Source organism: Dama dama, chromosome 5 (genome assembly GCF_033118175.1).
Source record: "Dama dama isolate Ldn47 chromosome 5, ASM3311817v1, whole genome shotgun sequence".
NCBI classification, from domain to species: Eukaryota; Metazoa; Chordata; class Mammalia; order Artiodactyla; family Cervidae; genus Dama; species Dama dama.
Window position 1 is genome coordinate 3,094,821 of NC_083685.1, and position 24,191 is coordinate 3,119,011.

At 46.9% G+C, this 24,191-nt stretch overlaps 2 protein-coding genes across 15 annotated transcripts in view; one reads left to right on the plus strand and one right to left on the minus strand.

Moving 5' to 3' along the window:
* DEPDC5 (DEP domain containing 5, GATOR1 subcomplex subunit) overlaps positions 1 to 1,618 on the minus strand; it is a 70,554-nt gene extending 68,936 nt beyond the window's left edge. For 7 of the 8 annotated variants that reach the window (XM_061141475.1, XM_061141479.1, XM_061141477.1 and 4 more), the window contains exons 1-2: positions 1,424 to 1,611; positions 623 to 740 (exon numbers count right to left, since the gene is read on the minus strand). In XM_061141475.1, the coding sequence (XP_060997458.1) occupies positions 623 to 680 (58 nt within the window). In that variant the 5' untranslated portion in view covers positions 681 to 740; positions 1,424 to 1,611. Of the gene's footprint in view, positions 1 to 622; positions 741 to 1,423 lie in introns of all 8 variants that reach the window. The other variant, XM_061141476.1, reaches the window with a different exon arrangement.
* Positions 1,619 to 4,796: 3,178 nt separating this feature from the next.
* Positions 4,797 to 24,191, plus strand: part of PRR14L (proline rich 14 like) — a 41,768-nt gene continuing 22,373 nt past the window's right edge. For 3 of the 7 annotated variants that reach the window (XR_009692786.1, XM_061141484.1, XM_061141486.1), the window contains exons 1-3: positions 4,820 to 4,972; positions 13,674 to 14,197; positions 21,456 to 21,528. Coding sequence is in view for 4 of the 7 variants with exons in the window: in XM_061141484.1 (XP_060997467.1) it covers positions 13,724 to 14,197; positions 21,456 to 21,528 (547 nt within the window). In the remaining 3 variants the exon portion in view is untranslated. Of the gene's footprint in view, positions 4,973 to 13,673; positions 14,198 to 21,455; positions 21,529 to 21,949; positions 22,005 to 24,191 lie in introns of those variants that run through there. The other 4 variants (XM_061141485.1, XM_061141488.1, XM_061141487.1 and 1 more) reach the window with 4 other exon arrangements.

Here is a 24,191-nt window from a genome sequence, read left to right on the forward strand (position 1 = left end):
TCAGGTTTAATGGAGGGCAACATGCTGTGTCCTGCCCCAACTCATGGTGCTTCAGAGCCAGGCAAAGGTTCCTGCTTTGATCATACCTGTCTTATGCACACCTACTACCTCTCTTTCATTGAACGTAAGTTTCTCTTATCTGCCGAACCAACGCAGACTGGAGTTTTATAGAACATACACAGTAAATACGTAATAAAAAACACAAACAAATCAACAAGGACCTAGCACACAGAACTATATTCAACACCATGTAATAACCTGCAATGGAAAAAAATACTTGAAAAAAAATATATATGAATTACTTTGCTATACATCTTAAATACAACACTGTAAATCAACCACACATCAAATAAGATAAAGCAAAAACAAACAAATGAAGAGTAGTAAGCTGGAAATATCCACAACATCCCTGAAAATGCAGAATGCAAATGCTTCTGGAAGGAGCTTGTGCTCTCTGGTCCTGCTACCCTTTCAATACTTCAGTATCACACCTGCTGCTTCACTTAGTTAAGCTACCTGCTTAGCCTCCACTGTCTCCTCAGTCAGCGTGTAAACTTCAAGGCACAGGATATATCAGAATCTCAGCCAACTTACACAAGCCCAAAGACCAATCAATACTGACCACTGCCCCCGAAGCCCTTCTTGTGGATGACGAGTTTGTAGACCTTTGTTGTTCTCATCTTGTACTGTTGTTTCCTTCAGCTGTTCCAAGTTTGGGGGAGAGAAGTCATCTTGCCTCCCTGCCAGTGAAACACAAACAAAAAAGGCTGGAATGTCATAGTTTTCTTTGCAACTGCTCTTTGATTTTAGGGCAGTGAAAATACTGCTCTCGCTCAGCTGAGAGGTGGCACCAATCCTTGGATGAAATCACTCCTCCAAATACCAAGAGGGATGGGAAACAAACAGAACCAACCAATCTGGGAACGCAAGGGAATTCAAGTCAGGGTCTACTCCAACCTCCGAGATACGCTATCACACCCTAATGGGGAAAACTTGGAGTGAACGAGGCACCATTACCTTGCCTCTCTATAAATCAATAACACTCAAACATTAAAGAGACCTTAAAAGAGGTTTGGTACATTCATTTTGTAGATGAGGAAAGTGAGGGCCAGCGCAAGGGACATGCCCGAGGTCTCTGAGACAGAGAATTCCTACTGTTCGCGTTGGGCCACCGATGTCTTGGGCGAGGAGAGTGTAAATAGAGGAAGGCTCGCTCCCCAAACCTCCACCTGCACAAACTCTCCGCGGTTCCTACCCGTACCAGCTCCCCTCATGTCAGAACTGATGTCACTGAGGCTCAGAGACGGACAGAGACTTGTCTAAGGTCACACAGCAGGTTGGGGGTAGGGCCAGGATTCGAACCGGGGCCCTGGCCCTCTCCTCCTGATCCCCAACTCCGGCCCCGGCGGACAGGTCCACTCACCCGCAGCTCCGGAGCCCCCTCCCGCTTGAGGCCGGGGTTCCGACGGCCGGACCCTGGCCAGGTCCCCGCGCCTCCTCCGGACGTCCCTCCTACGCCCGCAGAGTCCGCGAGGATCCGATGCCGGATCTCCAGGCGCCGGCCGGCCCGCCCCGGCCACAGAGCGCTCACCTGAGAACCCGCGCCGCTCCGGTGGCTCCGCCCCGGGGCACCGCCCCCTTCCCGCCCACCCGCGCCGGGCCGCTCTGGCCGGGCCTCCGCCTCGTCTCGGTGTCCGCGCCACTTCCCCATCCGGGGCTCGCGTCGGGGGCGGGGCCTCACGTGCGGCCTATTGGCCGGGATGCCGGACGGCGTTTCCCGCTTCCTAAGGGCCGTCGACCCGGGCAGAAAATCCTTTTCCTCCTAGACGTTCCGAAATAGATTCGAGCCCAAGAATTGACTTCCGACCTAGTGATTTCCCCCACAGGACGAGCGTCCCGGGATCTATAAAGGATGTTACGGACCTTCGCGGGGCCTCCTAGGGCGACGGAGAGGCACAAAATAGAGTTTCTGGGGGAACTTTTGTAACATGTAAAGGGCTGAGCATGTGCGACTTAGTGCGATGGCCCCTGCTGGGAAGTATCCGCTTTGAGGGGGCTTTTCAAATTCTTCCAAACCCCAAGTGGTGTTCTGTGCCTCTGTTTATTGGTAATAGCTACCATGGTTTTCACAGACATTCTTATATAATCGTCACATCCCTTTATGGAGGCAGATACTATTTCATTTCACAGACAACTGGAACAGGCTGAGGACAGAGAAATCCTCGGGAGGAAGCGAGTACGGATCCTGACCCAATGCAGTCAAACTTGGCTCCAAGGCTGAGCGTTTAACTAGCATCCTCCTGTCTCACCCAAGGGCCTAAGCCCCTATTCTGTTGGGACACCTTTCTTCTCTTCTCAAGGGAAATAGCACCGTGTGGGCAGTGCCTGAAGCTGGCTAAGGGCTCCATGCAAGTTTCCAGCTCCATGTAATTGACGTATGAAAGTGAAAACTAGTTACTGTGGGTTGGCATTCCCTATTCCAGGAGATCTTCCCAACCCAGGGATCGAATCCGGGTCTCCTGCATTGCAGGCGGATTCTTTACTGATTTTGACTGAGCTACAAGGGAAGGCAATTTACCTATAGTTTTTGGAAATTTTCTGAATGTTGAAAGGAAAAAAGCACCGCATATCACAAAGGAACTGGGGGGTAGGTGTAGGGTTCAGAAGTTAAATAATTTTTAAATAATTGTAATTTTTAATAGTAAAGAAAAGCATGTAATCAAGCACACTGCAACAGTTGCAAAACTTTTCAAGGATAAAATGTTAAATGTTAGACATGTTTATGTTGCCATTTCAGGGTGGCACCCCCAGATCTCTCAGACGGTTTTTGTTTGTTTGTTTTTTAGTAGCTAGTGAGAAGTTCTTCCATCCCAGACAGAATTAAGGGGACTCTATGTCCCTAGCCCTCGGGGGGAATTTGATTCTTTCTCCTGAGCAATGTCCATAATTGGCGTCATATCTTAGCAATACAAATATTTCACTTTTTAATTTGGCAAAAATTCCTTAAATCAAAAAACGACAACAACAACAACAAAACCTTGTCAAGGTTTGAGACTTTAAAAAATGTCTAAAGCTGGGCAAAGCTAGGAAAGGCTGGAGCAGGTAGCTGAAATACTGGGGAGTCAATGACCTTGGTTCTACAACCACCTGTGGGATTGCCTGTTTTTAGCTGTGTACCTTTGCACAAGATAATTCTCTTTGCTCAAATTTCTCCCTTGACAGGTGGGAATTAAAAGTAAGTGTTATTCTTCCTTCACAAGGTGTTTGAGGGCCAGATAAGGTGAAGGACATGTTACATTAGGTCTTTGAAATTAAAAGAACTTAAAATGCCATGTAAATGTCACCAAAAGCATGGAATTTATCAGGAAATTGGCTCTCATTGACTTTTAGGGGGTTGAATGATGATGCTTCTTTGAGGTCTCTTTGTGCTTACTACATACAGAGCTAGGAGCAAGACTAGGACTAGGGTGAGGTGGGTGAGGCTAATGAGTTGTTCAGTCATAAATCCTGTCTGACTCTTTTTGACCCCATGGATTGCAGCACACCAGCTTTCCCTGTTCTTCACTATCTCCCCGAGTTTGCCCAAATTCATGTCCATTGAATTGGTGATGCTATCTAACCACTTGCCTTATTTAGGGCACAAAATGCTAAGGGGGTGCCAAAACTCAGCGAGATAAATGATAATGTGATTGTTTTTAAAGGAAGCAATACAAAAAAATCCATGTTGAACAAAATATCACATATTAAAAATAAAGATGAGAACAATAATGGTGCAGTGCCTGTCATATTAGAACCTGAGGCAGAAGACAAACCAATAACACTGGGTTTCTCAGATCCTAGTCTGTAGGCATGCAGTGGCCTGAGGAAGATCCTGAGGTCTTGGATACTCCAGTAAAAATGTGTAGAAATGTCTTAAAGTGAGTTTCTAGTTAATTAATCCCAACAACATCTGTAGTAGCCTATATGTGAAGTGCATGCATACATGGACGATGGATAGACTCATTAGATGTAAACAATAGTTGGCATTTGGGTTTTTGTATCTCCAGCCCTAACTAAAACTGGGAAAACCACTTTCTCAGATAAAACAGTCAGTATGTTGACTGGTTCAAAGATACCTTGATCGGAGAAGAGAAAATTAAAATCTCTCACAAAACTGTAAAACTTTAGCTCTCTAATCAGCCAAGAAATAACAGACTTCTGTTTAAACACAAGACTGTAATTTGGAGCAAGTTGATTGCATTCTCTAGACCTCCATTCCCTCTTGAAAGAACATTCTTTTCCTTCCTTCAAATATCTGCTTAGTGTTTGCTTGTGCGGGCACTGCTCTAGGCGGTGAACAAAGAATGAGGAACAAAACAGACGAGGGTGGGAAAGAGAGATGATAAAAGGAGTCGATAAATAGATGAAATGGCAATTTCAGCTAGTGTTAAAGCTATGAAGAAATGAAAACAAAATGCCAGAAAGGAGATGGAGCAGGGGACTGACATGATCTAAAATACTGATTCCAGGTATAAAAAGATATCTTGGGCTGCCAGGGTAGAAGCCGAGAGGTCCCAAGAGTTGCAAACATTAGGGCCAGAAAAGAGGACTGGACCGGGGGGTACCAGTGGAATCAGACAGTGGGCCTGAGGCTCAGCAGCAGTCAAAAGGTGTGTTCCTCTTTAAGAGTCCTGGAGGCGGGGGCGGGGCAGAGGCCGCCGGAGCTGGCTGGGGGAGGGAGTCTCTACAGGGAAGAGCCGCCTCAAGGTTGCGCGCGCGCAGTGCGGGGGCGGGACTTGGGCGAGTCCGCATGGCTGGCTCGGGCCCCGGATGAGGAAGTGCAGGGCGATCATAGAGACGAAGAGGCGGCGGCGGCCGGAGCGCCCCCGGGCTCTCTCGGCTCCGCAGGCTCAGGTAGATTCGGCGGCGACGGGGTTGCTGCTGCAGAGGCCGGGCTGGCGGGGCGAGCGCGGGCCGCGGAGCAGGCCTCAGGGTAAGAGGCCGGGGGCGGGAAGGCTTGGGGCGTAGCCGCCCCGCCCCACTCAAGCCCTAGCGGACCCTCAGCCGGGCGGTGCAGGCTGAGGGGGAGCCCGGGTCCCCCGCCCTCTTGGGGCGCCGACGGGAACGCAGGCTGTGCTGCGGGCGCCGAGAGACCAGGGGAGAGGGAGGAGCCCAGGCCCCGCGTCGCGAGGGCAAAACGGCTTCTCCGAGTCATGGCTCCGGCGGGGGAAGCGACTCCTCGTCGACCTTAGTACGGCGGGGGACCCCCCAACTTCTCAGGAAGGCGACGCCCGTTGTCGTGGGCGAACGCGCGTCTCCGGCTGCATCGCGCTTGTCAGTGGAGGGAGACCCGCTCCCGGGGTCCGAGGGGGCGATTATAAACTTATTTTCAGGAGGGATAAGACCTCTCTTGATTTGGTCGGCGCCCCTCAGGTGGAGAGAAAGACTCAAGTTGCCTAAAAGTGAGCGAGATCTTCCTTTCCTGTAAAAGATAGAGTTATCTTCCCTCTTATTTTTCGCCTTTATCCCGGTATATGGGGAAGAAGACCTAGAATTTACTTAGTGGTGTTAGTCAGCCTTTCTCCCCTCCCCCAGCAGTGTCCACCGAGGCAGCCTTGCTTCTCTGCCCCCGAGTCTCCTGGTGTGCCTTGAGCTCTTTACCTTTGCACAATGAAGAGCGTGGTGTTTGGAGTGTGAGGGATGCAAGCTTGTGTGTCCTACTTTCCATCTTTATGACCTTGACTCACTGCTTCACCTTTTTGTCAGTTAGCCCATCTCTTAATTTCGGTCCTCTCTTCATAGAATTGTCCCCAAGACTACAGGAAATTTCGTGTAACTGCTTGGTACACAGTAACCTTTTGGTAAACTGTTGCTATTAGTTACCTAATTTGTTAGGAAAGAAAAGTAGTATCTTCCATAGAGAAACAGATTTTTCCATGCATGCCTCCTCCCATCCCTCCCCACCGCCCCCCGCATCACTTCCTCACTAGAGAGGAGGCTTTTAACCCCCCGGGGGCAGAGAAAGAGGCGCTTTTACTCTTTGAGATCCTAAATTAACAAAGCTGTTAGAGTAATCTGGGGAAAAGACTGTTTGGGCAAACAGGTCTGGAAGATCTGATAGGAGAAGCAGCCTTCCCTTTGTCCACGGAAGCTATCAGTCCTTCCTGACTGGTTAGAGCTGCCCTCTTCCACTCCTCCTACTTGCTCTGCTGATGAAAAAGCTTCCCTCTATCTGATCTGCACACCCCTCACCCCCAGAAAGGAGATTCCAACTTCTTTCTCTTGCTCTCCCAAGAAAAATATGACTCTAGACTTTTGAGAGGAGTGCCCTTTCCTGCTGTATCTTTGGAGTGGCACAAATAGTTTCTCTTCTCCCCTCCCTCTGAAAAAAGGATGAAAATCTCTAGTGCAGAGTCTCTGTCCGTAGAAATCAGGAGCATTTTCAGTGTTTCACTCCCCCCTCCCCACCCCCGTGGAGATAGAGGGATCCTTTTTCTGAGTGCTGATAACGGGAGGAAGAGGGGAGCTGTGTCTGTTGCTCTTGAGATTTCCTGTGCACTCTTGCCGTGTGGAAGAGCGAGGCCCTATTCACTGTATGGACTTCCCTGCTCCACTTTGAGCTTGTCTGGAGAGCTTGTTAAAAGATCCCTCTTCCTCTGTCCCTCAAGAAGAGGCCCCTTTTCCAAATTGCCTCAGAGATTGGCTACAGTGTTTGAATCTTTGGAAAAGAAAGGCCCTTTCTCAAGGTGAAAGGCGTGTGGGGAACTTCTGAGGTCCCGATCACTATTGTGAGTATTGTCCCCTGACACAAGTGTGGCAGCGCCTAGTGTTCTAACTGCTTCATTTCGTTAAGAGCAACCCCTTTGCTTTTGGAATTAAAGAGAAGGGAGACCTTCAGACTTGAGATTATTGGGGCACATGGCTTTCTGTTCTGCTGTTTTCTTTGTTTGACTCTTTTTTTCTTCTTCTTCTTTTGCTTAGTGCTGTAAACTTTATACCCCCAGAACTTTTGTTTTGGGGAGTGTTTGAATGACTAAAGTAAAAGTTGTCACTTGGTCAGGTTTTTAATATTACTATAATAAAACGTATTCTAATGAGGCTGAGAGCTGCAGTGTTAGTTAATCTTTCCTTGGTAGTCTCCCCACCCTCCCCCTGGCTTTTGTCATTTGGTGGGATAGGAATTAACACTTCCCAATTGCCTGAAGATACGCTAAAGAACAGCGTTCTAGCCTTTTCGTATGTAAAGTGTTCTTAAATTACCTTCTTTGCCCTTGCAGTGGGGATTAGTCTGAATTCTGTACCACTTTTGTTGGTGTCTGTAGGTGCGCTTTGCCAAAACAAAGTGAAACAGAAAAGTTATTTAGAGTCTTGGGAATTTTATGGGTTAGCAGGACTCTCTGAGATTATTTTGTTTGACTTGTCCATTTTACATGTGGAAAACAAGCCCAGGAAAGTTCAGTGACACACACTCAAGGCCTTGCTGCTAGTATGTGAGGGGCAGGATAGGGACCCTGGTCTCCCACCTTGGAGACCAAAACTAGACTACTTCCTAGCCCTGACTCTGCCTTTGAAACAGAAAGACTGGGAGATGATTGTTCTCAATTGAAAAATGATTCCTTCTGTTGGAATAATTGTACTGCCTACTCCCCAAAATGTTAGTCTCCCTCCAGGGATAATTCCATCCCCTAAACAATCTAATTCTTATTCGTGTTCATGGTAAAGATGACAAGCCAATAGCAGTAGGAAAGAGTTGTTTGTGAGTCTGTGGGTTAGTTTTTCCTTGTACCTCAAACTAGGTAATTATCTGCTGTCAACCCAGTAGGTTGGTTGTAAGTCTGTAGTAAGGATTAAGCCATCAATCTGTCTACATTTTATAAGCACATGTTATACTCACACTTTATTTCAAGTATATTTAAAACTTTAATGTAAAAACTTTCATGGTTGAGGGAGAGAGCTAACATTTTAAAAATACTGATAAAACTAAAGGGATAATACACTTAACAGTTATTCTTTATTGCTTCATATTTGGATCTTGAGATATAATATTTTTTAAAAATTTAACATGTATCACACACTCATTGTAAAAAAAAATGGGGATATGTCATTCATAGTCCTATCACCCACAGTAGCATTGTTAATATTTGGCTTATAGTTTTTAAAATATTTTCTCTATATGGATATAGATATATGTTTTACCAAAATAAAATAATCCTATTTTTTTAATACGGGCTTTCCAGGAGGCACAGTGGTAAATAATCTGCCTGCCAGTGCAGGAGATGCAAGAGACACGGGTTCGATCCCTGGTTCAGGAAGATCCTCTGGAGGAGGGAGTGGCAACCCACTCCAGTATTATTGCCTGGAAAATTCCCTGGACAGGGGAGCCTGGCGAGCTACAGTCCATGGGGCTGCAAAGAGTCAGACGCTACTGACAACAGATAAACACACAATGTTTATCTAGTTTGATAAGACATCCCAGACAGCTTTCTATGGAGAGGTATATTTCTATACCGTCATTTTTTAATTGCTCCACTAAATTCAGAAATTTAAAGGACTCAAATGGTAAAATTTTGTTTCTGCTGTCTTTGTGGCACAACCAAGTATCTTGATAGTTGGAGAAAATTGAAAGGAGAGTTTAGTGACATGAGCTGGTGAGCTAAGAATAATTGTAAACTGCTACTCGATGCTTGTGTCTAATTACTACTTCACCTCTGGGGCTTCCCTGGTGGCTCAGATGGTAAAGAGTCTGCCTGCAGTGTAGGAGACCCAGGTTTGATCCCTGGGTCGGGATGATCCCCAGAGAAGGAAATGGCAACCCACTCCAGTATTCTTGGCTGTAGAATCCCATGGATGGAGGAGCTTGGCAGGCTACAATCCAGTCCATGGGGTTGCAAAGAGAGACACAACTGAGCAACTTCACTCACTCACTCACCTCTGGGGGTTTCAGCTGAGGCGCTCAGCTGTTCATGGTGACTCCACTGCACATACTGCTGAGAAACTTGAGGAAGAGAAGTGCTGCAGAGAAAAAGGTGGGAATGTCTTTTGCTTGAATAGCCGATGTGCATGGTTGTTTTACAGGTTGAAAAGTCTTAGAATTCTGTCTCTACCGAACACATGTATCAAGAGACAGTAGCTTTGTGACATCTGGCTTTTGTATATTGGAAGTCATCTTTTAGTCACCCAGTTTTACAATTCTGTTTCGGTCCACTTCAGTTCACAGCATAGGTGTGGGCATAGTAAAGGTAATAGCAGTTTTTCCTGAGGAATATTTTGAGCCATTTTTTGAGATGATCAGTATTGCCTCTCTGTGATAAAGATGTTTAGTGAGTGTGCGTGTGTTTGTGCATGATCCTGTGTTCAGAACAAAATCTAGAGTTAGGACCATGGGGATGGAACAGTGAGATGTGGTGGAGACACAGCTGGCGTTGGGTGCATGGGTATGAGTGCTAACTACACAGCGTGTGGACAGTCATACAGTTACATTTGGGGATTCACGTCTGAGCTCTAGGGTAATGCGGTGCCATTACTGAGAGAGGCAGCAGGATCAGAAATAAGCATGTAAGGTTACTGAGAACATCTTAACTCATCCTTGAATCTCACAGCTGTTTGCATGGACAGTAGTCGATTTTTCACTGGGTTGAGTGTGCTCTATTTTTGGCATGTTAAGTTTGGGGCGGGGGGCGGGGGGGCTTCCCTGGTGGCTCAGTGGTAAAGAATCCATCTGCCAATGCAGGAGAGTAAGAAAGACATAGCAACCCACTCCAGTGTTCTTGCCGGGGAAATCCTTTGGACAGAGGAGTCTGAGCAAAGTCCATGGGCTTGCAAAAGAGTTGGACACAAGTTAGCAACTAAACAACAGGTTTTGAGAGGGTGCCATCCTTGTGAATGAAACATAGATGACAACTTGAGAAAAAGTTGGGGCTATGGACAGGTTTCTTTTTTTAAAAAGTCAACTTTATTAAGATATAATTCATATACCATACAATTCACAATGTAAATTGTACAATTCAGTGGTGTTTGGCATAGTCAGAGTTGGGCAGCCATCACCACAACCAGCTTTAGAATACTTCTGTTGTGCCCAAAAGAAGCACTGTCCATCAGCAGCCACTCCCTGTTTGTCCACTTCCTCCGAAAGTTGTTGTTCAGTCACTCAGTCATGTCCATCTCTGCAACCCCATGGACTGCAACTTGCCAGTCTCTTGTCCTCTACCATCTCCTGGATTTTGTTCAAATTCATGTCCACTGAGTTGGTGATGCCGTTCAACCATCTCATCCTCTGTCGTCCCCTTCTCCTCCTGCCTTCAATTTTTCCCAGCATCATGGTCTTTTCCAGTGAGTCGGCTCTTCATATCAGGTAGCCGAAGTATGTAGAGCTTTGGCTTCAGTCCTTCATGAATATTCATGGTTGATTTCCTTTAGGATTGACTGGTTTGATCTCCTTGCTGTCCAAGGGACTCTAAAGTCTTCTCCAGCACCACAGTTTGAAATCAATAATTCTTTGACGCTCAGTCTTCTTTGTGGTCCAACTCTCACATCCATATGTGAGTACTAGAAAAACCATCGCTTCCAGAAGTAGGCGACCACTAATCCACTTTCCGGCTCTAGATTTGCCTGCTCTGGACATATCAGGGAAATGAGATCTTATAACAGGGGTCTTTCATAATGGCTTCTTTTACCTGCATAATGTTTTCAAGGTGCATCCGTGTTGTGTCATGAACCAGCACATTGGGTCTTTTCATAGTTGAGTAATACTCCATTGTGGATGGACGACATTTTGTTCATCATTCATCAGTTGATAGACATTTTGAGTTGTTTCTGCTTTTTGGCCCCTGCGAACAGTGCTACAGTGAACATCCATGTACTAGTTTTTCTGCATTCGTGTAGTTTTTGCACATGTTCCTCAGAGTGGAATCGCGGAGTTGTGTGGTTACTCTGTGCCTAAAAGGACAGTTTTGAGTCACCCTGTTGGCAGACAAGCTGCATGAAAAGGCAAGGGCATGAAAAAAGTGAAGCCGGGGAAGGCGTGTCCAGGGCTGGATTTGAAAACCCCCACACGATGGCGACTGGGGAGACCCTCGGAGCCTTCTCCAGCCACAAGACCATCTTCTGCAGTGGTCTTTCCACTTCTGCACTCACTCTTTCGGTCTGTTTGTGATGTGACAGTCAGAAGCTGGATGGTGTCTGTTGAAGTGAAAGGGAGCTGAACCAAATTAAAATGGAGCACTGCCAGCATGTTTTGGGAGGGGCCTCAAATAGCAATTCCACTATTATTCCCTTAACCCCACGTATCTACACACACACATTGGCCTAAAATCCAGAGTACCCCTGGAGGTCTCCAGGAGCTAGCGGAGAACGGAGACTAGCTCCAGAAAGGAGGCCTTGTCAGCATTCTCTGCGGAAGTCTGCGAGCCCTGCTGTGCTCCTGTGCTCACCGGCCTCTCTCTCCTTGTTTCCCTTTTGGAGTTAAGTCTCTTCTTATGTTACCTCAACCTCATGGATCAGCCGTCTGCTTTCCTATAATTTCTAGCGTTTAAATGAGTAGTGTCACAATGTGTCCTTCCATTTTGAGTAGGGTTCCTTGAGAACACAGAGGCGCTCAGCAGATGAGAGCACAGGGACATGAATAAACTCTCCACCTCAGGTCGGAAAACCAGGAGAAAGGCAGGATGGCCCACAACGAGGGAACCTATCACCCGCCCCCCGCCCCCCTTCCTCGGTCCCAGCTCCAGTCCAGCAGCACAGGCCAGTGGGGGGACCTCCCATCCCCCTGTCGGCCCAGGGGTGTTCAGGGAGCAGGGTGCTCAGTGATGGGGAGGCGGAGTGTGTGCCTTTGTGGAAGCGATGTCAGTGGGCTCCCTCAAGGAATTGGGGTACAAACAGAGACAGGGCCTGAAGGCCGCTGGGTCCTACGGAGTTACACGGTGTCTCGGGAAGCCCCTCCTGCCCAGAAACACAGTTGCGGTCGCTGGAGAGAAGGTGAGACTGCTTATCAGTCAGAGCAGTTCTGTAGTTGGCACTGGGTTTTACTTGACGTAATGCGTTTCTTATGGGGAAACGTGGACATTCAGAAGCACTGGGAGTAGCTTTCTGAAACATCCTTTCTGTGTGCATTTCGGCCAAAGGGATTGGCTGCCAGTACCTCTAGTAAATTCTTGTTCTGAATTCGGAGATGCCAAATATTTCTCACCTTCTCTGTTCTCCTGTTCAGGGTTAGGGAAAGCATTAAGAATGAAAGCATGCAGTATCTCATTTGGTTAACCATTTCCGCCTTGGTCAGGTCAAGTGGATTTTGTGGTGGAAACTGCACACATTTGGTAGACTAAAATGGAAAAGTCACCAGCCAGGAAACCCTGGTTCTGGGGGTACCGTACCCTATCTCTCTGTGTTTATTTTGATTACTTTAATAATGTAGTATCATGAACTACTTAAACATACTTATTTTAGCAGATAACCCATGTTTCTATTGCCCAACAGAAGAAGTGAAACATGACCCCCACATTAGAAGCCCCGGGCGTCCCCTCTCCTCCTTTGCATTAACCATGTAATATTTCAGGCGTGCGTGCTCACTGTCTCCTTCGTGTTTGACTCTCTGTGGCCCCATGGACTGTAGTCCACCAGTCTCCTCTGTGGATTTCCCAGGCAAGAATACTGGAGTGGGTTGCCATTCCCTTCTCCAGGGGATCTTCCCAACCCAGGATCAAACCCATGTCTCCTGCATTGGCAGGCAGATTCTTTACCACTGAGCCTCCTGGGAAGCACCCAATACTTCCGGCAGGTCACCCTCCCCTCCTCAGCTATGGTGTTGGAGCCTACAACGGGAGGACAACGGCTGCCCTGCTCAGCTCACGGGGCTGTCAGGAAAATCACGTGAGCGGTGTCTGGGAAGGTGCTTGGGCAATCTTGAGGTGCTGAGTAGAAGTCAGGAAGGATTCTGCCCCAGAGCTGGTATAGCCCTGTCCAGCTCCAGGCTGTGTGGACACAGTTCAGGGGTTTGGTGACAATAAAAGAGTGGAATTCTGTTTTCTTGGTGTGTTCTTCCAAAGAAAATTCTTAATGAAGAGAAGTCAGTCAAACAGATTCTGAGTCTCTCAGTGTATGTTAATTCAGAAGATACTTTCTGAGTACCTGCTAGATGTGAGGCAACTATTCCAGGCAGTGGGGCTACAGCACTGAATAAAATGGGCAAGGTTCATGACCTGAAAACAAGTGGAAAACCATCTTTATCTCCTAATTTAAAACATTTATTTCTTTTTGACCTTGCCTCACAACTTGCAGGGTCTCAGTTTCTAAAGCAGGGATTGAACCCAGTCCCCAGCAGGGAGAGCTTGGTATCCTAACTGCTGGGCCACCAGGGAACTCCCATTTATCTTCTTATTTATTCAGTGCATTAGGTCTATCCTTCAGTGCTTAGACATGTCTTATTCTTAATCTACATTTGGTCAGATCTCACTTAAATCCAGCTTTAAATTGAGAATTGTTCACCAGGCAGTCTCTGTGAGATTAGACAGACGTCTATTAAAGGTTTAAGGTATTTATTTTTCCTCAAACTCAGTCTGTTAAGCAAATTCCTTGGTGCCAGATAATGCTGGCATTTGAGGTAGAATTTTTGGCGCTTGTTTTAGCCAATTTGAGCTGAGACAGCTTCCTTCTACCCTGCAAGGTTTTAAATTCTTATCCCTTCCTTTGATTTGTGTCAGGGTGAACCGTTTGGTGTAAGAGGCTTGACTCCATATCTGCACCTGCCCCCATGCTGTCATCCGGCGTGGAGACCCAGCCTGTTCCACTTGATTCCTCCATGTCTGCTGAGGTGCAGGAATTATACTCTGAACTCCCAGGGAGTGCCTCCAAAGAGCTTCATGCTGACCCCGAGCCGAGTGCAACTCCAGATGTAAAACCCGGAGCCTCAAGCTCTCGTGTAAGTCAGAGTAGGGCTACGCCCTTGGAGCTGCAGAGGACTCCTGCGGAAAGTTGTCGTGAAGAAGCCCCCGAGACCTCGGACCATGGGGGTGAGCCTGGGCCGTGTGGGCTGGTGGGCCCCTCAACAGAAGGTCCCGTGGCTCCTGGGAGCTTGGATAGGGAAGCGAAAGCCGAGAGCCTGGAGCAAAAGGCCTTCAGAGATGGAGGGGACCAGGCAGAGGTGGTGAGAGCCCCCTGTGAGGGAGCAGAAGAAGACCTGCATCAGTGTCCCACAGCCACTGGAGAACAGCTCAGCCCCGGCCAGGTAAGACAGAGACCTTGACTCACTCGGTGTCTCCCCAGCTGGACTGACACTTCCCAAGATAAAGTACAGACGCTCACAGGTGGCTTACAGTTCGTTCTTGAAACATTTTCCAAATGTTGATCTCGATGTTAACTTTCTTTCAGTGATCTTTAAAAACGTATGTCACATCAGACACTTGAAGAGAGGAAGTGCTTATCTCATGAAAAAAGTGTCAGTCCTTTGTAGCAGCTGCTGTGTGTGGACTGTTGAGTCTCTTTGTGACAGTTGTGTGGGGTTTCTGCATCCAGTGTTAAGGAACGATGTGGACTGGTTCCTTGAGTTTTGGTAGCATCACGGTTAGGACAGAGTGAGGTGTCACAGAGGTGCCTGAGGGAGACTGTGGACGCAGCAAGGGCTTCACAGGATGGATACCCTCGAGGGGTCCATGTTTCGGAAGTCATTTCTAAACTTTGATTGTATTTTTGTACATCAGAGATGATGATCTGCAAAAAGAACTGATTCAAAGTAACCCACTTCATGGGAGGCTGAAGCTTAAATCATAAAGCCCGTTCTTTAATACAGAGTGAGAAGTGGAATCTCTGCTTGGTGTGGCATGAAAAATCCAGTCTCTGTGAGTTTGATGTTAGAGTAAGAGGGATTAGTCAGGTGAGACTAATGGTTAGTTGATCCATGGTATACGGGATCTTCCTGGACCAGGAATCGAACCCATGTCTCCTGCATTTCAGGCAGATTCTTTACCACCGAGCCACCAAGGAAGCCCTGTGCTTGCTCTTTTGTTTGTTTTTCTTGGTGCTGAGCATCACAGGGATAGATCTGCCAGGTTGAATCTGTTGTGAAAGCTTTAGCCTCAAGATATTCATGCTCAGCACAGACACTGGAAAAGTTCTGAATCGTCTGCTGGGTGAAACATCCGAGGACTCAGTGTACATCGTCTGACAGATATGTGAAGATATGTGGACAGGAGACATCCAGTAAGGATGCACAGTGGCTGGAGATCACTTGAGGTGTGTGATGCTCTTGAGAAACTTGTTACTTAACGTCATGTTCATAAAAGACCTGATCTCGTGCAATTTCCATGACTTCATTTAAGTGAAAGGCCAGTATGCTGACGACCAGGTAAACTTGCTTCATTGCCGCCCCGAGAGTCTGATCCTGAGGAAGCTTCTTCACAGTGTGAAGGAGCTTGCTGTTTGTGTAAAAGAGATCTTGTTGGACAGAACTTGTTTTCAGTGATTAAGGTGAAAAAGTCTGAACTTCACACTGTCAGTAGTGAAGCTGAAGGCCGTAAGCTCTCCTCCAGATCAGCCAGGACACAGTGGCCCCCACACGCCTGTGGTTCTCGGCTCCTGTCGTTAAAGTGTGGCAGAGCAGTGCCTGAGGCACCAGGCCTTAAGGTAGAACTAGGGCTTCCTCAACGGCTCAGCAGTGAAGAGTGCGCCTGCAGTGCAGGAGGTTAGGGGTTTGATCCCTGGGTTGGGAAGATTCCGTGGAGGAGGAAATGGCAACCCACTCCAGTATTCGTTCCTGGAAAATCCCACGGACAGAGGAGTCTGGCGGGCTACAGTCCAGGGGGTCACAAAGAGCTGGACGTGACTAAGCCACGCACACAAGGTAAAACTTTCTCATTATTTTAGCAGTTCTCTTAGGTAAATCCCTGTGGGGGGCTGTCATGAAATGCCTTACCTAGCTTACATAATCGATGCCTTATCTAAAGTTTCTCTGACTTGAGATCCATGGAGGAACATTCCTTGTAAATCCTGTAAAGGTGATTTAGAGTTCCTGTGCCACAGCTCTTCCTCCCCAGTTGTGCAAGTGTAGGTACAGGTCCATCTGGAGACTCCAAGTCTCATTGATTTTCAGTGGTCTTCACTATACATGCGTGATCATGGCTGTTTCCATGAGTGTCAAGAAGTGTGGGGTATCTCGTTTGCTCCATGTTGTGGCCTGGCTCTTGTGTGTTCCATGTGTCAGCGGTAGTTCTGCCTAAAGCTGGGACCACCACTGCCTGCAACTCAGGAAGCTCAGTCTTAGAGGAGGTCTGCAGTATCTAGGGCTCAAGGCTCAGAGATACATCAGGCCCCGAGGAGCTTGTAACCAGCCTGCCTACAAAAGCCGAAGAGCCTGGTATGTGTTCATTTCCCTCCTAAAGATATTTGTGGGGTTTTTTTTTTTTTTTTCTGGCTCTATACTAACCTTATAGCTATGAACCAGTATTGCATCTTTTCTAGGACTCATAGGCAACTTTTAATAGGAAATGAGATTACAGATGAACAGTAAGAATGGTTTTCAGTACCCTCCTAAAATCTGCCTAGACTGGAGAAGTATGGCAAGTTGGTTTTGGTTGAAAGCAGTGGGCAGGAGAGTGACATGTTGGCTGTGGCAGGCTGAGGTGGAGAAGTTGCTGTCATTTGACAAATTCCACTATGGCGTGACCTTTCTTCAGAGAAGGCAATGGCACCCCACTCCAGTACTCTTACCTGGAAAATCCCGTGGACGGAAGATCCTGGTGGGCTGCAGTCCGTGGGGTCGCTACGAGTCAGATATGACTGAGCGACTTCACTTTCCCTTTTCACTTTCATGCATTGGAGAAGGAAATGGCAACCCACTCCAGTGTTCTTGCCTGGACAGGGGAGCCTGGTGGGCTGCCATCTCTGGGGTCACACAGAGTTGGACACGACTGAAGCGACTTAACAGCAGCAGCAACCTTTCTTATTTTACGTAGTTTATATGATGCTACAGATTACTGCCCTGATCTCACTTGATTTTGCAAGAGGGATCCACATTAACTTTTGTCTTGGAAACAGATTTTGCAAGGAATATTAAGATACTAGTGATCAGCTATGGAGATTTAAAAAAATCTAGATGACAGAAATGTTTAGGACTTTACCTCTAGAAATCCTGAAGCTTAAGTACATTTGTTGTTGTTATTCAGTCGCTAAGTTGTGTCTGACTCTTTGCGACCCCATGGACTGCAGCATGCCAGGCTTCCCTGTGCTTTACTGTCTCCCGGAGTTTGCTCAAATTCATGTCCATTTGATCAGTGATACTGGCTAACCATCTCATCCTCTGCAGCCTGTTCTCCTGCCCTCAGTCTTTCTCAGCATCAGGATCTTTTCCAGTGAGTCGGCTCTTTGCATCAGGTGGCCAGAGTTTTGGGACTTGAGCTTCAGCACTAGTCCTTCCAGTGAATATTCAGGGTTGATTTTCTTTAGGATTGACTGGTTTGATCTCCTTGCAAGACTCTTCTCCAGCACCACAGTTCGAAAGCATCAGTTCTTCGACACTCAGCCTTCTTTGGGCTTCCCAGGTGGCTCAGTTGGTAGAGAATCCGTCTGCAATGCAGGAGACACAGATTCAATCCCTGAGTTGGAAAGATCCCCTGGAGCAGGGCATGGCAAGCCACTCCAGTATTCTTGCCTGGAAAATCCCACGGACAGAGGAGCCTGGTGGGCTACAGTCCATAGGGTCACAGTCAGACAGAGCTAAAGTGACTACGCACACACACACAGCCTTCTTTATGGTCCAGCTCTCAACATCTGTACTTGACTACTGGAAAAAACTAGCTGATGAAGTATTTTAGGAAAAGAACTTCATGTTTGATAAGTTTTTGCAAGTGTTTATTACATGACGGGCTGGCCTCAGGAGGGTGGAGGAGTTACACACAGGACCCTTAGGCTGCTCAGGCACGGCTTGCAAGTTGTCTGTTCTGTGCCCTTATCTGCGCTTGGGGCCCAGGCTGGTCAAGCTCCCACCTGATCTGGAGGTCGCCCACCACCCTGCTGGCGGTTCTTGGGTGTCCCTCACCTCCGACCTCAGCCTCACCTGGTCATATCTGATAACCCAGATCAGATTTGAAACTTAAAGCCTTGTAGGGTCTGCAGCCCTTGTGAGGGGAGACTTGCTTTTCCTGACTCAAAACCTTTCGAGAGGTCAGCGAGGCAGAGGGAGAGGGGAGTCTGTCACTCTTGGCCCCCTGCTTCTCCCCTTCCCTGTTAGGCTCATGGCTGCTAACCAAGGAGAAGGGGATGGCCTGAAGTAGTTGGCTTGGGTGTGGGGGTTCCAGCTAGGAACCCTCCTTCGAGCAGCAGGTGTGGAGGAACTGAACTCCCAGCAGCCCCACCAGGGCCCCCTCAGGAGTCACCTGGCGAGATCACCAGAGCCCTTGGGAATCTGAGGGGAGCTGTGTGCTGCCTGCGGGAGGTCCGCTCTCACCCTGCAGAGGCTCTTTAGACCCAGAAGAGCTTAGGGCGGTCACCCCAGATGACACCGGGGTCTGCTGGTCACAGTCCTGTCAGCGTTCTCACAGGAGGGGATGACAAGTGTCTAAGGTATGCTGGGTGGCGAGAGCTTCTGTTCATGGCGCAAGCTGCCTGTGGTCCCCATTTATGAAACCAACTGTGAGCTCACTCTCTGCCCCGCAAAGCTACAGGTGGAAATCCTGAGGCCAGAGCAGAGCTGAGTCTGGGTCCTACTCCCTTGGCTTCTGCTCCAGCACTCGGCCTTGCCTATAGAGTGTTAATCTGAAGAAATATTCTAATGGCATCCAGTCTCACCCCTCAGACACTCAGCCTGAGAACTAATGGCATCCAGTCTCACCCCTCAGACACTCAGCCTGAGAACTAGAAGTGTGCAGGGCAGTGTCATTTGGAGTAAGGATCAAGGGTTGCCACAGAAAAAGGTGCTTTCTTAACCTTTCATTTTGAAATAATTTGAGACTCACAGAGAAGTTGCAGAAGCAATGGAAAGACCTTCATGTGGATCCCTCACCTGTTAGCTTTTCACCACATTTGCTTTTTTTCCCTTCTGATCTTAGTTTGTAGTTGCAGATGTGAGGCCTAAATACTTGACTATGTATTTACTCGCAAACATTCAGCATTCTGTTAGGTGACCACAGTACACTAATCAAAATCAAGACATTAACCCTTTTATCGAAAGACCATATTCACACTGGACCAGTTGTCCCACTGATGTCTTTTAGCAAAAGAAAATGTTTTTTTGGTCTAAGAGAAAAATTCAAGATCACTCGTGGCATTCATTTGTCATGTCTCTTTCGTCTCCTTTAATCTGCAATGTTTCCTCCGCTTGTGACCTCGACACTTGAAGAGTACAGGCCATTTATTTTGTAGCATTTCCCTCAGCTTGAGTTTGTCAGACGTTTCCTCATGATCAGATCGTGGTTGTGCATTCAGGGGGGCAGGAATCCCACAGAAATGATTGGTTCTTCTCCACGCATCCTCTCTCAGGCTTGGTGTAGGGGGTGCCTCCTTCCTGGGCGGGAGAACTGCCCAGCCTCTCCACTGTGGAGGTACCATTTTCCCCTTCACAGTCATTGAGTATCTTGTGGGGAGATATTGGAGACTACATAAATATTTCTGTTTCTCATTCAGACTTTTAGCCACTAGGTTTAACTCCCACTGATGATTCTCCTTGAGGTAATTATCACCATGATGATTCCCAAGTGGTGATTTTCTAGTTCCGTCCTTCCTTCCATGATAAGTAAGAGCTTTCTCCTCTCCCCATTTGCAAATAAATTTGACCCAGGATCACGCTAGACTTTGTACGTTTTGGTCAAGTACAGTAACACGTAAGTTCTGTGGGAGAGATCTGTTTTAAATTCACGGTCCTCCAAAGCATTCATCTCTGAAGTTGTGAGGAAAAGCAAAGGAACGGTCCTGCTTCCTACATGATGCTCCGTGCCTGGTCTCTTCTCTCAGGTCCAGTGATGATGCTTTTTTCCCCTCCCATTTACCCCTATACTTGCCATCGCTTGGGTCTTCTGTTTCCACCGCAGAACTTTACTTAGAGATGAAATGGTTTTGCTTGTTGTTTTTTTAGATGCTATAAAAAAATTATCAGAAGTTACAGTGACTTCACCATCTGTAGATTTAAGTGAGTGTTGTGTCAGTCAGAATCTTGTACTTACCAATTAAACTAGTGTGGGGGAAAATTTTACTCTTTTTTTTTGAACATCAAAAGATTATTGATGTAGAAGAAAACCAGTGGTTAGAACTCTACACTTCCACTGCAGGGGGCATGAGCTGCTGTACCCCTGGTTGGGGGGGGGGGGTGTACTAAACCCCTTGTGCCTCAGGGCAAGGCAAAGAGAAAAACCAAAAGATTAAAAAAAAAAAATAGAAGACCAAAAAACCCCTGATGTCTCCAGTTAAAGAATTTAGTGTTTCTGTCTATATGGGAAGATGCAGGAGTCTGAACTCACTGAACTCGTTCCTTTGATACACACCTTAGCTACCTGAGGTCAGTGTCCTGTGCCTCTCTTCCTGAGTCTCCTTGGGATGCACCATCAAGCGTGGGCGTGGCTGCAGCAGTTGGCTGCTGGACGGCGGGCATCAGGTTTCTACCCTCAGTTTCCTCAGGGTGATGCTGAAAGTTCAACCTTTCTGTGCACTGATGCTGGTACTGATCAAATCTTTGGGACGGGTGAGGTAGAAAAGGATAGCTTTGTTGCCTTGCCAGGCAGAGGGGGACACAGTGGGTTAATGCCCTCAAATCCAAGTGTCCCCACTTGGGGAAGACAGTGAGAAGTTTTATAGTAATTGTTCAAAGAGGGCGTGATTAGCTGGTGGACACCCTTCTGATGGGTTGGTGATGAGGTAAGTAATAGTCCACATCGTCAACCTTTGGGTCCAACTAGTCTGGGATCTACATGCCAAAAAAAAAGGTAAATCTGTGGGCAGATAAAAAGAGGTGACCCCGAAGGACACTTTGATGTGAGCAGCCATCGCTGGTCAGTCAGTGTCTGCAGCCGGACCCTGTCCTCACGGGGCTGCACACCCATGTTGCCCCTGCCTGTTTCCCTGAAGTCCCTTTTGTCAGTTGTCATTGATGGCGCTCCCTCTCATCCCCTCCTCCAGTGAACAGGGATGAAAAGGGAAAGTAGCCCTTCCAGGAGGGAAGAAAGTGGTTAGGGGCTGGGTGCCCTCCAATTTCCTGATAGTTTCCAGTTAGGTTTTCACTCTATGAAGATCACACTGCACCAGTGTGTTTATTGATTCGGAAGACACAAGGTTTTGTTTGGATCTGTCAGGACCTTGGGAGACTTGACTTTTCAAGCTCATATTCTAGAGGAATGGAAGTTTTACTAATAATATGAACTTGAATTTGCAGCTTCTTTCAGTTCCCAGTCCTTGTGACAACTAGCACATTTCCAAGAACTGCAGAGAAGCCTCTCAGAGGATCGTTGGCATTGTGAGCTCAGGGTCTCTGGGTCCTCCTTGACCACTGGGTTTTCTTACCGCAGGAGGACCTCCAGATGCAGGCAAGCGAAGAACTTTTATGCATGGGCCTCCCTGAAGATGGTCTGAGGAACAAAGGTATCTGTTTCTCTCACATCCTTTCCTTTTTCCACTTGTTACACCATTTTTGTTCCCACTGAGAACATGAGGATTGTAAGTCTCTGTCTTGCACAAGGGACTGGCCTTAGCAGCTGTCGGTGTTACTGCCCATGGACATGCTCGGAGGCCCCTGGTGTTATCCAACAGTGCCTCTTTTCTGTGACAAGTTTGCTTCCCACTTTTTCTGTAATGAGGCCCCATTGACTATGAGTTGAACCTTAAAGCTAGTGTGGAAGCTTCCATTTGACTTTATAAAGCAACACTGCCTTCCAAACAAGTTCACATGGATGGGGCAGGAACCACTGCCTTGCAGGACATCCCACTCTGTTCATCCCATGTCCACTCCCCATCACCTTGAGAGTTTGCCAAGCTCATTTCTGTTACCTCATTTGCTCCTCAGGTATTGCAGTGGTAAAGAACTCTGCCTGCCAGTGCAGGAGATGCAAGAGACTCAGGTTTGATCCCTGGGTTGGGAAGATCCCCTGGGGAAGGGAATGGCAAACTGCTCCAGTCTTCTTGCCTGGAGAATCCCATGGACAGAGGAGCCTGATGGGCTACAGTCCATGCGGTCTCAAAGAGAAACTGCTCCAGTCTTCTTGCCTGGAGAATCCCATGGACAGAGGAGCCTGATGGGCTACAGTCCATGCGGTCTCAAAGAGTCAGACATGACTGAGCACATACACATATTTGCTCCTCAAAACAATGGTAGGATATGGGCATCGGAGATACTGCCTTCATTGTGATTGATCTTTTGATTGATTAAAGAAGAAACTGAGGCCTAAAAGAGAGTGCTGAGCCAAGATTCTGTGTGTATCTATTATATAATTAAGATTAACTATGTAGAATAATTGGAGCTGCAAAAAAAAAATACAGCAAATATGTTTAATCACGTGAACCTTTTGTTACTGTGGAACAGTATCAGATTTGATGATGCTTCTTGGCAGCCTGGATAGAAAAGAGGGTGCAGACCATCCCTGTGAGAAAGGACATTTGTCCCAGTTCATCCTCCTGCTTCCTGCTGATGGAGGTTCTCTCTGTGGCTCAAAGGCCTCGCTGTCCTGTGGAGAGTAAAGCTCTGAAGCTGAGGATGGTCATTATCTTCGTGTAATTCACATTTTGGAGGAGTGGAAAGTTGAAAAATGAGCCAGTACCACACCCATTTAAAAGGCAACCAGGAAGCAGTCTAGACACTTGGGGCACTGAATTTTTTTCTTTTTAATTAAGGTACAGCTTATATACAGTGGAATTCACTCGTGTGTGTGTGTGTGTGTGGACACAAACACATGCAGTTGTGTGATCACAGCTGTACCGACACAATAAAAAAATGGAACATTTCCATCTTGCAGTCTCCTTATCCTCCTCTCCGACCCCTCCAATCCGTTTTCTTTGTTCGAGATTGTATGTTGGCTGTTATGTGTCCGTTGCATTTTCATATGAGTTTTAGGATGTCTGTCAATTTCTGCAAATGTAAGCACCATTTAAGCAGTTATCACATGACCACAAATCCAGGATGTTCAGCCAAGGTCATGAAACTCCTGTGCTGCTTAAACCTCACAGAACACATTTCACCCTCCAGTGTACCTAACTTGTAACAGCTTCCCTCACTTAATTCCTCATTCTGCTGACATCTGTAACATACCTACCCATCACCAGGGTCACCATGGGGTGTTCAGTACAGAGTGAGCAGTAAGATCCAATAGCATTTGTTGACGTCACCTGACTGTAGTCATTTATCAGCTCCATAAATATTTACTGAGTGCTGTTATGTACTGGTTATTATGCTAGACAACAGGGAGGTGGAGGTACCAAAACAGAGGTGATCCTTCCCTTTGTGGAACTTATGTTCTAGTGGGAACTAGATCTGTAGGTTGATTTGCATCTTGCTTTGTCTGCACAGTGCAGGCGTCCTGTTACATGCATGCAGCATATGTACAAGCATATACACATGTTTACCTCTAAGTGAACAGCTTTGGGAGAGGGACAAAAAGTCTTTTGTAGATTAACAGTTTGGGGGAACTTCTTTATACTGCATCCTGTGCCTAGAATTTCAGAGAAGTTCTGGGCAGTAAAACTCCTTCGTGAGTTACATTTACATCTTAGTTATTTTTTGTGTGTGTGTTTTAATGTTTCATAATGAAAAATTTCTCACTCACTCAGAAGTGGAAAGGAGAAAGTACTAAACTCCTGTGAACCTATCTCTCACCTTCAATTATTACCAATTCATGACCAACCCTGTAGGGAGGCAAGCCTTGCAAGTAATTGGGTTCAAGACTGATATTCCACTTACAGATTAATCTCTTTTACTTAAGGCTTTATGTGTTACTATTCTTTTTCAAAGATAATTTTATTTATTACTTATTTATTCGAGTATTAAGATGGTCATTTCGTAACATAAGCTGTTTTAATGTGAGTCTGCTTTATAAATGCTTTAGAATGGAAGCTCCCTAAGACTGAATTAAGCATGTATCTCCGCATTATCGTCATTTGTCCAGCTAGGTCAGTGCATTTAAGTGAGTAACATATTTAAAGAAAGGATTTGTTCAGAATAACCTGTTTCTTTCAGGTACTCTTTTGGCTCTCTGTCATATTTTGCAAAGAAGAACAAAGCCAATGGTACTGTAGCACTAACTTTGCAATTCTCT